This window comes from Labrus mixtus, chromosome 15 (assembly GCF_963584025.1).
Source record: "Labrus mixtus chromosome 15, fLabMix1.1, whole genome shotgun sequence".
NCBI lineage: Eukaryota > Metazoa > Chordata > Actinopteri > Labriformes > Labridae > Labrus > Labrus mixtus.
The window spans coordinates 20113874-20130760 of NC_083626.1; the positions used below are offsets into that span (position 1 = coordinate 20113874).

At 41.7% G+C, this 16887-nt stretch overlaps 1 protein-coding gene across 1 annotated transcript in view; it reads right to left on the reverse strand.

Annotated features, from left to right (window-relative positions):
• Positions 1–16887, reverse strand: part of LOC132989619 (cadherin-4-like) — a 214645-nt gene that overhangs the window by 44768 nt on the left and 152990 nt on the right. The window contains exon 5 of the mRNA XM_061057332.1: positions 14348–14545. Coding sequence (XP_060913315.1) covers positions 14348–14545 — 198 coding nt within the window. The remainder of the gene's footprint in view (positions 1–14347; positions 14546–16887) is intronic.

Genomic DNA, 16887 nt, shown 5'->3' on the forward strand with positions numbered 1-16887 from the left:
GTAATTAAATGTGATAGAAAGAAACTGAATTCTAATCAAATACTCAAAGTAAAAACTATAACTATACCAGCTTAAGCATGTCATGCTCAACATAAGAAGAATCCCAAGTCAAACACACAAACACACCGTCTGTCATAAGTGTGCCAATTAGGTGTGCTGTAGTGTGCCACTGTTTCAGAGGATGACTCTGGTTCCGTGAGCAGAAGGACAGAAACAGTCACTTACAGACAGCAAAGTCACAGCAATCCCCCAAAGGGTTGATACCAGGCCTTTCACAGCTCTTAAAACCAACAAACACATACATCAAATACTCATAGAGGCAGGGCTAAAACAGTACGACGTCCTCGAGCAGTACAGGAGAGCTGAACGGGCAGGTATAGAAATGCAGGTATCATCTAACAGGTTAGGAACAAACTGGTTAGCTGTGGAGAGAGAGAGCCTCTACAAGAAAAAAGTTTCATATCACACACTCTGATAGACAAACACACACACCATCTGTCAAAATCAAACATAAAAAAAAAAACATTTTGTGTGTTTCACTGAGTCAGCAAAAGTTTTCCGGTGCCCTTTTAACAACACAGACTGTTTCTGGAGCTTTGATGTTCAGCATTGTGTGTTCGTAAGTAAACAGCTGCATTATGTTTTCTGTCCTCCAGTATGTTCTTCTTCCAATCTTCTGTTGATGCTGTGATTCTGTTAACTACACATATCATTGATATAAAGGCAAATACTCTCACTATAGCGCCTTATAGCCAACTCTGTTGCTTCGTCCTGCCACTTCCTCGTCCTTCTTTTTACGTCAAGTCTTCCCTCGGGCGACCCCCTGCTCCCCTTCCCGTCCAGCGGGTTTAGTCCCACACTGTGAGGTACGTATGCGAACAGCCAGATCAGGAGGTTTTCAGGAGCAGTCCTCCTGAAATTATCTGGAAACTTTCACGAGATGTGAAAATGGCTTTACTGACTTAAACATGAAACACAAACTGTGCAACATATTGAAGTAGAGGGGATTGCACGAACATGCGTAATTGCAGGTATGTTTTAAGCACACTTTAAACCCCATATTTCTGTTGACATGTTACAATAATTAACATAAACGATTTCATGTGTTGTTTGTTTGGCCTAAGAGATGGCAAAGTTGGTCATTTGTTGAGTTGAAGACTTTTGAAAGTCTGAAGGATCTACAAAAATGCGGGAGTGGTCACCACGAGGTTGCCATTTGTGGTTTTGACATCAATGTCCTCAAAGACAGTGGTAGTGGAATAGTAGAACAAGAGAGTTGTCATTTTAACTGTACTGCATCACAGCTCATGTATAGAGGGGCTTATGTCATGTACCTGTCTGCAATAACTCTCTGACAGAATGCCATTCTCAGATTTTCAGAGGGGACAGAGAAGACAGAAGAGCTAAAGAGATGTGTCCAGATTCAGCCGGCTTTGTCGTCTCTGTAAGAGTTAGACAGAATGAAATGGAGAGATAGGGTCTCTATGCTCTTTTGTGTCTTACGAGTGATAGCTGGAAGTGACGCGGGTGAGATTATTAAAAGACCTTCCTCCACATTAGTGAAAATAACACAGAGTAATAGAAGTTAAGCAGTGAATGACTTTTCCAATTATTGCACTGAGAAAGGAGTCTGGTCTTTAATAGTGCTGGCTTATGGCAAATTAGAGGTGCTATTCTCCCAGGAGTTGACAATGGAATGACTCGCCCTCCTTGCTCATCTCTTCCAGACAGGGAGAATGAAAATAAGGCAGCCATTGTAGCAGCAGACAAAGAGCAGCCGCGCCCCTTTAGCTTTAGCTTAGCAGGGTTAGAGTGTTGGGGTTACGTCTAACTCTCTCTTTCTCACTCTCTCTGTCACTCTTTTTCATCAGGGGATTGATTAAATTGTGAAATCAGGGGTGGGATGGATGCATGAATGACTTCTCTTGTCACTCCCCGAGGCTTTGACAAGGACAATATCAAGGACCCCCTGTTCCTTCCCTTTCCCCCCCTCATCCCTAACCAATCTGGGTAATTAGAGTAAAGAGTGTTAGAGACTTGTAGGCGCGAAAGAAGCAGAGAGAGAGGGTGACAGTGGCAGAAAATCTGCTGCTATTGCACTTTTACCAGTAATTTACCCCCCTCCTCACTTTTCCCACTGTCCACCTTTCATACACTGCTCTCCCCCTCTCCCTGCCTTCTTTTGGTCTTCTCACTTTCTAAAGCCATCAGGCAGCAGTGAAGACGAGAAATGCAGACTAGAGGAAAAATGGAGGGAAAAAAGTGAGAGTGAGGGAGGAGGAAATGAAAGTGGCTGCGAATTGACTGCATCAGCACAACTCTGAAGCGAAGCATGAGCCCTTCTGGCATGAAACCTGGAAACAGGAGGTTCAGAGAAGTAGCCAGGACTTGTCTGGTTGGATATCTGTTTGGCAGGGTTGATCTTTGGGTGACCTTTGGGTGGTCCGCTGCTGCAAGAATTATTCTTATCCCCACATAGTTTTACGTCTAGCCAGAGAAACATCCAGTTACATAATTGGTCGGACACATTGGTGGACACAGCTGAACGGCTGTTTGTAAGAAAAAGAAACCTTTCCTCCCAGCATTCATGGACAAACACTTCCTGGGTATCATGAGGTAAACAGATGTCTGAGGATCCAGATGTGAACGAGAACGGCAAAGGAGAAAAAGGGTTTTCAGGTAGAGGCAGGAGCAGTCTGCACGTTTGATGTTGACTGGAAGCCTGACAGAATGGGCAGCTCCCTGCCAAGGCTGCCTCTGCCAAGCACAGAAAGAAACTGAAGAGGGGCTGGACCTTGCCATGCTGCTGCTGGCTGTTTTGAGAAGTTGCACGTTCACAACAAAAAGACACACCCGCTTGCTTGTTTGTATGCCCGAAACAAACACTCATACACAGATGCACAGCGGCCTCTAAGTGTGTGTCAGAATGTTTCCCAGGATGTTTCTGGCTCCCACTAACCAAGCGAGGGATTCTGCTTGGCAAACTCCACCTCTGCAAGAGTCCAGCTGTCATCTTGACAAATGAACCTTGGAAGAGTGAGGAGGTTTGTGTGTATGTTTGTGCAGCCATGCATCTGTGTCTGTGAATTCAGGCTTGTGTGTATTTTATTTGCTAGAGCATAAGCACGTGTATCATAAGGACAGCACACAGATGGTTGATGTACATGTGCTGTTTGCTTTTTCAAAAGCAGCTGGCCTTTCAGTCCTTGATTGATACATATCAGAAAATGAATCAGAGCCAGTGTAGGTCAGTTTCTGTGAACCCTTTGTCTATTCCCGGAAGTTTTCAGGAAAACATTAGTGAAAAATTAGCTGCACAGGAGCATGGCTTGATGCCGAGTGCTACGTAGCAACCAGTACAAATTATAAATAAAAAAAAAAAAGTGTTTTGCACGGCCTCAGATGAACCATAACATCACACCCTGTATGCAGCCCTTCCTGGCACTGTGTAAGAAGCAATACATCACCCTGGTTTTATGAACAATATGGGATGTTTACGCTTTTATAGAGCGTGAGGAGGAAAGGTTCTTTTCTTCTGAAAAATGAAATATAATAAAAACAGGTTAAGCAGCATTGGGGAGTACTGAGCAGAAACGCTCATAAGCGAGAAGCAATGAGAAACCCGCAAAGTTAAAGGACTAGTTATAAAATACTGCCATTTTTTTTATCTGGTGCTAAAGTAGTTTATTTTAGGAGATGCTTCATCTTGAGATGCAGTGAAGCATTTCATTGCACAGTGAGGATTTTTACTACACACAAACTGTGCTGACGTCTCCGTGCTCGTATCACATCTTTATGTCTGTGTTTGCTCCCTTGTGTGTGTGTGTGTATGTCTGTATTTGTGATAGTGTGTTTAACCAGTCTACAAAAACACAATCACCCCTTAGCCGTATCCAGTGGCGATGCTAGAGTCTGCTGGGGCCCTATAGGCAAAAATGAATTAAGGGCCCCTCCAACCACTATTATACCTAGCAGTGTCACGGCGCTCGTCCTCTTCCAGTGATTTTCATTGATGAACTTTGGTTTTCAGAAGAGTAATACATGATATTCTAAGTAGGCCAATGAGAGTGAGTGCTGTCAGATAGGGCCCCATTAGGGAGGCTTCCCACTGTCATTGCAAAATTAGCTAATTGTGAGATACTGCTGATACTGCCTGTTGACAAGGAGCGCCTCTGGCCGTATCCGTTGTACTTCCATGAAAACATTAAAAAAGAAGGTCTTTCACTGTGAATGACAATGTGAATAGGATCATTTTATTTTGGTGCATGCGCTGATTTGGATTTTTCTCACTTCTCTCGTCAGTAAAGCATGCGCTAAAGAAGGGGAAATTGAAAAATACAAGCACATTAAGTGAGATTAGAATTTTAATCTTCCAAAAGCACTTCAATTCAATTCAATTTCACATCCAAGGACTTTTCCCCTTGCAATCAGTCTTTTTTTACATTTCATCTCTATGCCGGTGTTTTGTGTTGAATATGGTTTTATCCTTATGAGGTCTGCCTCTCAGGCAAACATGAAAACATAGCCGAGCAGGTGGGAGGAAAGTATAACCTAACAGCCACGTCTTTCTTCTTCTGTCTGTCTGTCTGCTTGATCTACTTGTCTGCCTGAATTATTTCCCCTGTATCTACTTTTACCTTCCTCTCAGAGTGTCTGACTGCCAACCTGTCTGTCAACCTGTCCTTTCAATTTCCCCGACCTTGTCTCGTATCACCGACAATCTCTGCCAACCTCAGCCCCCCACTTCATTGCTGGTCCCCACCTCCCCTAGTCCCCTTTCGCATATCTTTCTTCCAATTTCACTGCACATTATTTTTTCATGTCTTTAGAGGAATAGAGATTCTTGGCTCTCCTTCATTCAACTGATCCACAGGGTTGCTGAGGCCAACCTCCATGGGACCAGGCAGAGGCTGTTTGTTAAGCTGTTATTTATCTCCTTCATAAAGTCCTCCTCATCTCCTATTAAAGAGCCCAGAACTGTTGCCCTTGACTCACACATAACTCTTGTGTCTTTTGGTGCTATGATTTACTGTTTAATTTAACACCAACTGAACCCAGGAGGGAGCGCGCCTGGTGCTGCCTGATGTCATATCAGAGAGGAATGTGTTTGTGGGGGGGGGGGGGGGGGGGGGGGGGGGGATTTGTGAACATGTGTGTGTGTATCCCGGTGTGTGTATGAGTGAGTGGGTGGCTGAGACAGGTTTTTTGTGTTTATTCGGTTACAGTAAAGCCGTAGTATTAACAGCTCTGGGCCTGGGCATGGACAACAAGACCACCTTCTGGTTCTCTTGAAAAATAAACATTAGCTGAGTGTGCCTGATGAACATGTTTACCGCTAATTTCAAAATAATGAGATATTAAGCGATGAAAATTACATTTCAGTCTCACCTCCCTGAACACAGGAGAGAACAAAGGCCAATTGATGTTGACAAATACATGAATGTAGTAACAATTAGTTTTTCTTGTCAATACCAAGAGATTGCAGGAGACTCCATTTCCTGGAGCTGATAAAATGTAATTACATTGATCTCGCTAATTTAATTAGAGAGGAAATGAAGTTCATAAGGTATTTGTTATATACCAAGACAAGACTACAGCTCAAAGAATAGAGGCTCTTGGGAAATAGAGGATAGTTGAAGAAGCATGCAGAAATAGAGCTATCACAGAATCCATAAACGTATTCCTTTCCTTATTTCATGATTGCCCTTGACCATCTCTTCACCTAAGATATTAATGTGCCTCAGGTGCTCACTTTCTGTCTGAAATCACAAAGTCTCACGCTATTCAGAATCTGATCAAATTGCTTTTATGGTCATATGTTTCATTAATGATATGAACTGTCTAAAACGACAGGGCTGAGCATGTTCCTCCATTACAAAGACTCCATTAGCAAGAGTAACAATGTAAAGCACTCTCCAGTTCCACTGCTGTTCTACTCATGCTGCTATAACTCAGGGTGAGGTACCAGGCTTAACCCGACTGTCATATGAGGAGACCCTTTTTTAAAAATAAATGAATAGAAAATGTAATTATTTTATCTTTTAAAGTTATGTGATTGAGCATGAATATAATACTTGTTTTGCGGTATATGGCTGTAAACAAGATGAAGAATCTTCAGCTCCTCTCCTCTAAAAAGGTTTTATTTAGCACAGTGGTGCTTCTTTGAGCCCAATCAAAAAATAAAGCTCATCATGTAGTTTCATGGCAACCAGCCAATAGTTGAAAAATATTCATGAACCTGTACAGTTCATGTTTGATACCGACTCTACCAACTGTGGCTCAGTTGGTGGAATCAGTCGTCTCTTAACCAAAAGGTCGGGGGGTTCGATCCTGTAGCCACATGTCCGATGTGTCCTTGGGCAAAACACTTAACCCCAAGTGGCTTCTGTTGCTTTGTCAGCGGCGTATGAATGTGTATGAATTGTATTAATTACTTTTGATGGTCACTTTAGATAGTAGCAACCTTTGCCTCTGAATGTGTGTGAATGGGTATGTTTGCCCTGCAGTGTAAAAAAGTTTTGAGTAGTCAGAAGACTAGAAATGGCTATACAAGCTCAAGTCCATTTACCATTCCCATGTAACAGTGCTAACAAATGCTAAGAAGCAAACAGCTCAGGCTGATGGAAATGTTCTCAGTTGTGATGGTATTCAGTAATTAATCATAGATGTAGATACATTTATATTTTGTTTGATGGAACAAAAGGAAAGGTTAAGCTATAACTAACAGAAATAGAAATACTAGAGAGTGGTTTATGAATGTGGATAACTACACAGTCCTACAATCTTGACAGTCATGAAGATAGAGTGACTGAAAAAAGATAACTGAATACCAGTCTCTGTTACGAAACTGATCTGCAATGTCTCCAAACAGGGTTTGCTTGAACTGGAATAAAAATCACTGCTGTGCTTGAGAGAAAAAAAATACTTTCTAAATTCTTCAGGAGGTGAAATTGAAAGAAAAAAGCAGAGACTTTAAGCTATCCAGGATGTGTTAGTGAGCAAATCAAAGAGCAAATGAAATGCTGACCCAACTGTTTGCGCTCTGCCCCTCGAGTCGACAGAGGTCTCTCCTTACTTTCCTCCCTCTTCAATCTCCAAAGAAGGTCCACCCGCTTCTGAAAGGAGTTTATTGTTTCTATTTTTTCCCCCTGACTTGATAGTTTGTGTAGTGTGTGTGTGTGTGTGTGTGTGTGTGTGTGTGTGTGCACTGTGTTGAAGTTATGTGCTTGCCAAGAAAAGAACCTTAGCGGTGCACAAAAACATCGCAAGAATACAAGACAAAACATAGCCTTGAACAAAATATGCTTAAATATATATACAGCAGTGCACATCCTGTACAGTTCATGTTTGATAGACTTAGTGTAGCTGCACATTTCAGTGTTTTCACAGCCTGAATTTATTTTTGCCAGAGGATGGGTTTACTTTTATAAAGTGTTCCATATGGTCAGTAATGCAGTTTCCTGTAACCTAGCTCTGGATCGGATTGTCATCCTTAAATACTTCTTACTACTTACATCCCTGCATTTCACCATACTGTGGTTTATCTGGTGGACTCGGTTTGAAAAAAAAAAAAAAAAAAAAAAAAAAAAAAAAAAAGCCCCAAAGATGGAGTCCTGTTTTCTGGCTTAGCTTTTTCTTCTATTTGTTCAGGGATGAAGCAGAAAAGCGACCAAACAAAACCCTGAACAATGAACATAAAGGCAACAACACGGCCCATGCGCTTTCCTGATCCTTTGTTTGCTGCTTATGTATGGCAAGTAATGTGTCTCCATGCCTGTGTATGCATACGTATGTTTGTTTGTGATTGAGTGAGTGTGCTTATGAGCATATGTCACAGCAGGAGGGAGTGGGAAAACGATGAAGCGGCAGGCTTGAGCAGTGCAGTGCTGCTGTTGGCCGGGTGGTGGGGTGGCAGATGCCAGAAGGCTTCATTAGACTCGAGGGAAGAGGCCGTGAACAGCAGTTCTGCGGGAAGTCTATCAGACCTAAACACAAACACAGACGTGCCTCTAATCCTGGTCTAGCCCTACATTCCATCGCTCACTCCTTTTTCTCTCTTTCTGTTTCTTTTGCTTGTTTTCGATCATATTCAAAATGTCTCTATCCAGCTACAATTCTCCAATGCAATCGGCTAAAGCTGCGACTCACTCACGTACAGTTTGTCCCTTTATCTTCCTCCTGTTCTCTCAGATTGTCCCCTCGTTTGTCTGTATTTCTGCTGTTTTTTTTGTTGTTGCCGTGTCTGTCAGTGAAGCGGAGCAGTCATTAATCACTCGTAAACGTACGCAGAGGAGAAAGCAGACACCTCGGGGGGGGGGGGGGGGAGTTCTCTCATTCTGCTCGGAAAACGCTTTTCTCAACATGCTCCACGGAGAGAGACGCAGAAACTGGAGCACAGGTGCTGCAGTGAGTACAATGAACGCAACTAGATGCAGAGCAACACACGCAAGTCGGTGTTTTGTGCGCTGTTTAACACACAGGCCCCCCTGTATTAGAAACACTTTCTGAAGCTACTAGCAGGAACACATCAGTGATACGAATGACTTGTCAATAAAAGTACTGCATATCAAATCAACCTCGTTCTCTTCATATTAATCAATAAAGGGCTTTAGACAACCATTTATTAGGCTTATTGCTCTTTCAGAATCCTTTTTTCTCCATCTAGGGTATTGTTGTCGATAAAATGGGCCGTGATTATTGAAGGATGGAGCCACACTTTATCGGAATATCTGGCTTCTTTGTCTCAAGGACAGCCGGCAGACAGAAACATTTTCTTTCAGAGAAATATTATCCAATAACACAAAAGTTAAGGTGAAATTGCTGCCATTTTCACATCCCTTATTCCACATTTCAAAATCAATGTCCTCTCTTTTAAAATAAGATCTTTTATGCAAACACAGAGGTTTAAAAGTGTTACAAAACTGCTTTAAGATGAGAAAGGCTGAAAAGAAAAGACGAGGACAGAAATGATACAATGGGCGAACAATTTGAAGAAAGAGATTTGGCTAATGTGAGAAATAGCTATTGTACCTACTTCACATGTCTACAACCACATCAGTCAGTCCCTTGTGAGAAACTGATCATCAACCAAAGTCACATTTTGTGCTAATTAGTCTTCAAGAAATAGTTTGACATTTTGGGAAATAAGTTTCTAGTTGAGAGCTGGAAGACAAGTTTGATGCACTCTAATATCTGTCCATAAATAAATGAAGGGGAAACATTTAGGTTCTGTACCTATGTAATGAAAAATACTAGTTGGACCTCATATTCCTTCCACCATTCTTCGACCAGCGTTTGTTAAGCAATGCTGTGACTTAAGGGCCTGTGTCCACAGACAGCTACTTTTAGAGTTGGCAGTGCTCCTTTTCTATACAAAACCAATGTAGTGCTGCGTTTTCAGCAGCCGGCGCCCTGAGCATAAAAACGGCCCCTCGGCGTCAGCTAATTTTTGTTGATGCACTCACAGCACTCTCCAGTTGAAAACAGTTCAACTTGGAGCAGCGCCGCGCTTGTCAATGTCACTTCTCCTTCACTGACCAATCAGAATCAAGACGGGGGACGGGGGACGGGGGACGGGGGACGGGGGACGGGGGACGGGGGACGGGGGACGGGGGGGGCGACGACATACAATATCAGGCTTTATCGACAACAATGGCGGGAAGAGACGACTCGTCTTTTTGAGGAAACAGTTTCCAGGTAGAGCTGCTGCTGGTGCCATGACACGACTCATGTACATTGTTTTCATGCTTTCTTGGTGATATTTTCTTATGTTACAGCAAATATAAAGCACACAGAGTTATCTGGAACACGCCTAACGGACATTACAGAGGGAGCAGATGTTAACTTTTGTAACCTAGCAACAATGACCGCTGGTGAGAAGTGCTCTGAAACAGAGGTCATGAGCGCTTCCAGCAAAAAAAAAGGGTTGTTTGTGGACACAAGCCCTGAATTGTGTTTTTAAGACCTTAACACTTAATTAAAGGATAAACCAGATATCTCAATCTTTTCAGTCAATTCTGAGTAATACTGTTATTAAGGACAAATTTATTGAATCACTTCTTTAATGTTTGTAAAGCTCACACATGCACAGTCTTTCGCCCATTCAATTCTTATTTCAATGTAGTCCTCATTAGGACGGGCAACTTTTACAAGCCAAATCCACCTCTTTGTCTGTCTTTATTTTTTTCTTCTTCTTGCAGACTAGAGTCAGCAGTACAATGGAAAAAGGCATTTTACTGGACAAACATTTATTCATAGGCCGTACTGCTCACTGGCTAAACTGTTGTTTCATCAGGGTTTTGTTCATTTTTCTGCTGACGGCTGTTCTAATAGGGGGATAAGGGAGTTGGGTGGTGTTGGTGGGGGTGGTTACGTTGAGTCTTTATTTACCCGAGCAGAAGAAATCGATGCCTCTCTGCCGAAGGAGAAGTGTGTGGATCAATGGAAGGTTTCAAAAAGCCTCTGTGAAAAATCAATGTCCCTTACATGCTATTGATGGCTGCTTGGCTGTGGAAGAAAGAGAACCACAAAGAACACCTGTTTATTCTGAAAAAATGACTCCCCCCCCCCACTCTTTGTTTTAGTCTTTCTGGATCACTTCATCCCTTTGTTTTCTCAAGAACAGTCTTGTATTTACAATTTATATTTAGTCTTCTGTTAAACACTTCTGCACAACGTATATCTATCTGTGGTTAGCAGGAGTGGAGAATGAACTCTGTTAAATATACTTAATTGTACTTGTTTCATTGTTTTTTTTATTTTTGATGAGTAGTCTTTAGAGATTATTTTTACTATCTTTTATAATCTAATCTTTTATACTGATACATTCTGTTCCCAGCTTTTATTTATTTACTCTTTTGTGCATTCATTGTATGTTCAGAGGCTGCTGGTCTGCAGGCAGTCTTCTTTCCTATAGCACAGCTCGGCTTCTTTAAAGCAGTTTGTCTAAATGTATGGCAGAATAATGGATATAGGTGCAGTGAATGATTCAGAAGAGAGCCAGGAGCTTTCAACTTGATGATGCCCTGAATGATCACTGTTTAATCGAAAACTTAACAAGACAAAGAATCCAGACACTCACATTCTTCTTCTTCCAGTGTTGGAAATGTTTTAAGAATAAGCAGCTGATATTAGCAAAAAACAACAAAAAAAAAAAACAATGCAGACTGCAGCGAGCTCCAGGTCCAAACATCGTCCTGAAGTCCATACTCACAGAACTTACAGAGAGCAGAAAGTCGTCTGCTGTGTTCATGCTAATAAGTTGAACACTGTGCACATTATCATGAACCATCATAAATCATACTTCAAGACTACATATTGTTTTGCATTTAATGTAAGTTTGAGCCTTTACAACTGCATTAAACAGTTCACTAGAATACACATGCACATGTGCAAATCTGGTATATTATCAAATCAGGAGAAAATATTTATCATGTCTTCATCTGCTGACATGTGTCTATGGTAAAAGGAAAAAAATAGTGTTGTATTTTTATTTATCTTATTCAATTAGTTTGAATCAATCAGATATTATATGGTGTTGTTTTCATGTTGACTTTACTTGTTTTTATGACGAAACTGTGTTTTTACTTGAGTGCAGTTTTTTGGCCACAGCTCCAGTAGTAAGAAAGTAGTGATGTCCATCACCAGAAATGACAAAAATAAGAGGGGAAACTGGTGTTTGCTTATGTTGGGCTATATTCAGTACAACTCTGTGACACTACAGGCTGATAGGGTCGTATATTAAGCCACAGAGTTACAAGACGCGAACTCCACCTTGATGTACAGTGGAAGAGTCTGAAGTGTCGGAGCAATTATTTCAACGGTGCTATTAATAAGAAGCAGTCAATAACATCTCTGAGCTCTGACACTGTCTTGGCTTCAGAGAGCAAAGGGAGTACAGTCCTGCCAAGAATTTACCTAAGCAGTCAACATTTCCCTGGAGCCATGTCAGGCTGCAGGCTCAGAGGCCAGTCACTAGGGCCTCTGTCCTGACACCTGCCTGATCGTGTGGCAGCCTGATCAAAGTGACAGTGCTGCAGACCTGTGGAGATGCAGGTGAGGGCTGCTGTCACCCAGCCTGTCCAACTGATGGCAACTTGGTCAGCGTGGGGAGAAAAGCGACGGGATGGTGGGGAAGGCCGCTGCCTGCATGTCACTCAGGGCTGCGCAGGATGACAGAACAGCCCATTAGGAAAGGGACTGACTTCACAGGCCATTAAGGGAAGCATCACACAGCCACACCACACAGAGCACTGAGTAATGGCACAGTTGGAGGGAGACGGGAGAGGAGATGAGAGAAAGAAATACTGCAAGCTCTGTTTTGCAACCTGTTCAATGGAAGTCTTGATTGTAATTAGTTGTGATTAACATATCAAATGTCAAAGCAGGAAAAACACAATGTTCTGACTTCTTTTCCACCATAAACCTGGAGTTTTTGTTTCATTCGAGTGAGAGTATAAAAACAAGTTTACACGCATGCACAGAGTCCTGAATTCTCAACAGAGTACACAAGTGGTTATACAAGTGGACTAAACATATTAACAATAAGTGTTGCAAAATGATCCCCATGCCATCTAGCCTCCAGAGCTGTTGCCTTGTTAAAATCTCTAGTTCTCAGTATGGCCCGGTCTGCCCTGCAGTCATCATTAAAGAGAAAGACGGGAGCCGGAGAGCTCAACAGAGGCATCAACACGCATCACTTCTCCTCTGCTCTGAAAGCTCAGCTCTCAGCAATCCACCAGCCCCTGACGGACTTATTTACTGCACAAAGTGGATTGTGTTGGGCTACACACCACACTACCAAATGTTCCTTTGATATCCCCTCTCTTTCTCGCCGCCCCGTCACCTCTGTCTCTCTATCTGGTTCGGAACAGCTCATGGATTCAGCAGAACTGTCTGGCCAGTTTGTGGTTGGTGTAGCAGTACTGAAGGGCTCAGCGGACTCAGATAGGAAAGCCACACAAACGTCAGACTGATGGGACACACTCCAACTGTAGAAGCACATCAGCTCCAAAACAAAGACTTACAACAAACGCTCTTTGACTTGATGTTTTTGTTTCGCTACAAATGAAAAAAAGTTTCCTTAAAGCAGCACCCCGGGATTTTCCCTGGAGATTGGATGAATCCTCGTAAAAAGAAAACAGAAAAAAAGAGAAGAGAACAGTCACAGAAAAAGGGGGAAAATGCTTCTTTGCACAATTTAAAACCCCAAAGAGATCAAATGTGAGAGTTTTGTAAACAGAAAGGGAAGAAAAAGATGGTTAGATATTCCAGATAACGAGACAAGGAAAGTAGGAGCTGGGAGAGTAGGAGCTGGGAGTGTAGCAGCGGTCTTTTAGAATAATGTTTTTTTGATGAATTACAGCACACACGACAAGCTTGGAGTCCAGAGTTTGCTTTGAAAGAGTCAAAGTGAGCAGTCTGCTGTGACAGAATCTCTGAATTTCAAAACGCTGCAGCTTGAGCATTTGCACAACACCGCATTTACACAAAACTTTATTTATTCATGTGTTTTTTTCTCTCTCCGACAGGCTTGCACAGGCCCGACCTCAAACCCTGCCATGCTGTGTTTATATTTTGTACTTATTAAAACTAGCAGTTTTGCAGAAATCAAATTTGATGGGAGTCAGTTGTTATTGCCACATTCCAATCTTGAATGTTTAATAAGAGGAGGTTTTCTGAATTATAATTTGGCACTTACAACTGAGGCGTAACTGCTAAGCCATTTAGTAAGTTATTTTTTTTAAGTATTATCTCAGATATATTAAGATTTAACCATCAGGTCCTTACTGGGGCAAGAGGGATGAACCTCCGTTCTCCTCACTTTGGCTTTCTTTAGCAGCTTTTCATACTTTATCCTCATATCCCACCGGAGGGCCAGAGTAACAGACTCAGTAAAGATTGTGTGACAAATTGCATTGTTATAAAGGAGCTATAGAAATAGTATTGAACTTCAGGCAACCTTTCGGAAGTAGACTGATAAAGGAAAGAAAGGATGCATGAAGGAGCTGAAATAATCATTTGTTTCACTGAGAGCCCAATGGACCTCACACTGTGGGAGAGTTCAGCTGCTTAGTTGTTTTGGAGCGTGCTTTTTGTCCGAAGGGAACACTTCTCAGGGCTGTTTAAATACCTAAAGATTCTGTGGCTGTAATTACATCAGGGAAACACAACATAATCATCTTTGAGGATGTGGAGAACAAACCAAATATGCTAATGTGTTTCTTTCCTCTATCCGCGTCCATCACAAACCCACAATCAGCATTAGCTGTGAAGTGCACTCAAGAAATCCCTGCTGCTAGTTCAGAAAAAAAAGTCAGAACTTGAGGACCATGAATGTGTCACTTACGCTGACGAGCATCTGAGGGAATGGTCCTCGTGAGTTCTCGGCCACGTTGATTGGTGGGATCACCCAGTCTCTCTTCTGTCTCCGTAGACCTTTGGAGTCATTCACAGGGGACCCTGAGAACATGATGACAGGAGGGGGTTCTTGGAACGTGTCCTTCCTCTCTTTTCTCTCGGCGATTTTGCCCTCCTCGTTTGTGACCTTTAAGACAACACAAGGATTTATTTAGCAGGCTGTTGAAGATAACAAACACTGAAGTCTTTTTCTATTCAAAACTGAAGTTCTAAGCACAACAGTGATTACATTTTAGTGATATTTATCAGGTCAGACTATGTCAAAAGTTCAAGAATATCAAGGAGTGTTTCAAGAAATATGGGGATTGTGTTTGAGAACTAAGGCTTTTTGACAGGTAGCTGTGATGGCTTATCTGTTCCTTATTGCATAGATTTTTATCTTCAAATAGAGATAAGTGTTGGCAAGTTTGGATTACTGAAAGTATCAACATTGGATGATCAAACTTTCTACGTTTGTTTTGCTTTATTGGTATAGTTGGAGAAAAGGTGCAAACTTCAGAAACCAATGTAGAAAAACATCAACCATCACAAATATTCAGGTAGTAAAGTCACATCACTATCTAAGAGTAACTTTGGTGAAGAGAGCCTGTTAGGCAATTTATATCAACAGCACTTTCCTCTTTCCTTGTTGTGCTGCATGGGCAAGACACACGCAAACACACACATGCACATGCACACACACAAAAATCGATGTATCAATTGTTTCTGATACTAAAATTGTTTCTGTCATCACTATAGCTGAAGAGAATGTATGGTGTTGCTATGGAAACAAAGTGCTATGGATTGACACTCGCACACTTGTTCACTTATTCACAGATTCAATAACCTGCTTCCTAACACCCTGGTTCACTACGTTGTTTTTTCTTCAGCTACTTTGGGATGATCAATTACACACACGCTTGATTTACCACTCTTAAATCACTCTGTGGACTACTTTACAATATCGACAGTATGTTATCCAAGCAACATGAAGCAGGAAAATACAACAGGTGAACAAATTGAAGGTTTTTTTTTCTAAGTTATGTCTCCTTCAGAAAAAAACACACTTGAATCACCAAAGCATGACGTTTTGCCTCGAGTCTGGTTTGACCTTGGAAATTTCAAAACAATAATGTGTTGTTTTTTTGTTGTTGGGTGATTTCGTTCCATCCATTGATTTGGTTTTCTTTATCCAAAGACTCCCAAAGAAGCTCAAAAAATAAATCATAAATCCCTGCAAAATCAGTACAAACATATTCAGACAAAAGTAAAATTAAAATAAAAAATTAAAATTACTGTATTGTATGTGCGAATGGGGGTTTATCATAAAGTTATGAATTTAGACAATAAGAAAACATAAAAAATGATCTACATTGAAGGAAAAGGAAAGTATAATTACAAGCTCTGAATGAAAGATTCCTGTCTTTTCTCTACTTTGCCTACTTGCTTTCATGTGGTAGACTAGTAATTACTAAACGCCAGTTTGAAGTTTGTATATAGAAAGGATAGCTTAAGATGGGAGGAGAGAATGAGGGGAATGACATTCTGCCTCGAGAGTGTTGGGATACAACACTTCATCAACTTTCCTACTCACACCAAAGGCCACAGTCTTGATCTCATCGGCTGCTCTGTTGTGACCCCTCTTCACTGTGTTGTGTCCAAAGTATCCTGGATGATCTTGCTCCCTTAAAGACTCGGACTGTTTCCTTTTCCCACTCGGCCCCCTGGTTCCACCCTGAATAACGACTCCTGAAAGCCAAAGGTCGTTGCCCGGAACACTTACTTTCAAAGATTGGCCTCACTGTTCATAAAAATATGCATGACGATCACATTCGGTTTTACAAAGATGCTCTCTCCACTACCAAATCTGCATATTTTGCTAACCTCATCAGGTCGGGTGAAGGGAACACAAAGACTCTGTTTTCCACTGTAAACACCATCTAGCGACCACCTGATATTCTAGCACCTCACATGTACTCCGCTGCCCACTGTAACACCCTCATGACCTTTTTTCAATGCGAAAATCGAAAATATTCATCAGCAATTGACCTCCATAAAACATGCAGCAGCCAGTGCACAATACCCAGCCCCATATCATCACTTCTTCTATCCTCTCATCAGTTTTTATCTCCCAACTGTTTCTGATATTTCTGGTATCATTCAAAAATCGAAAATCTCCTACCTGTCAACTGGATCCCCTATACCTACCCACCTGGTCAAAGCCTGTCTACCCTCTCTGTCCTCTTTAATAATTGACATCCTCCAGTCCTCTCTCACTTCTAGTCTTGTTTTCCGTCATCCTTCAAAACAGATGCAATAACTCTGATACTCCAAAAACAATAACTCATCTACCTATTACCTCTCCAAGCCTGACTCCGCCCTCCCACCTTCATCCCTCTCCGGTAGTCTCCTTGAAGTTAAATCCTGGTTCTCTCTCTCTAAAACTCAATAGTAACAAAACTGAAGTTCTCCTTGTTTGCTCCAAATCCA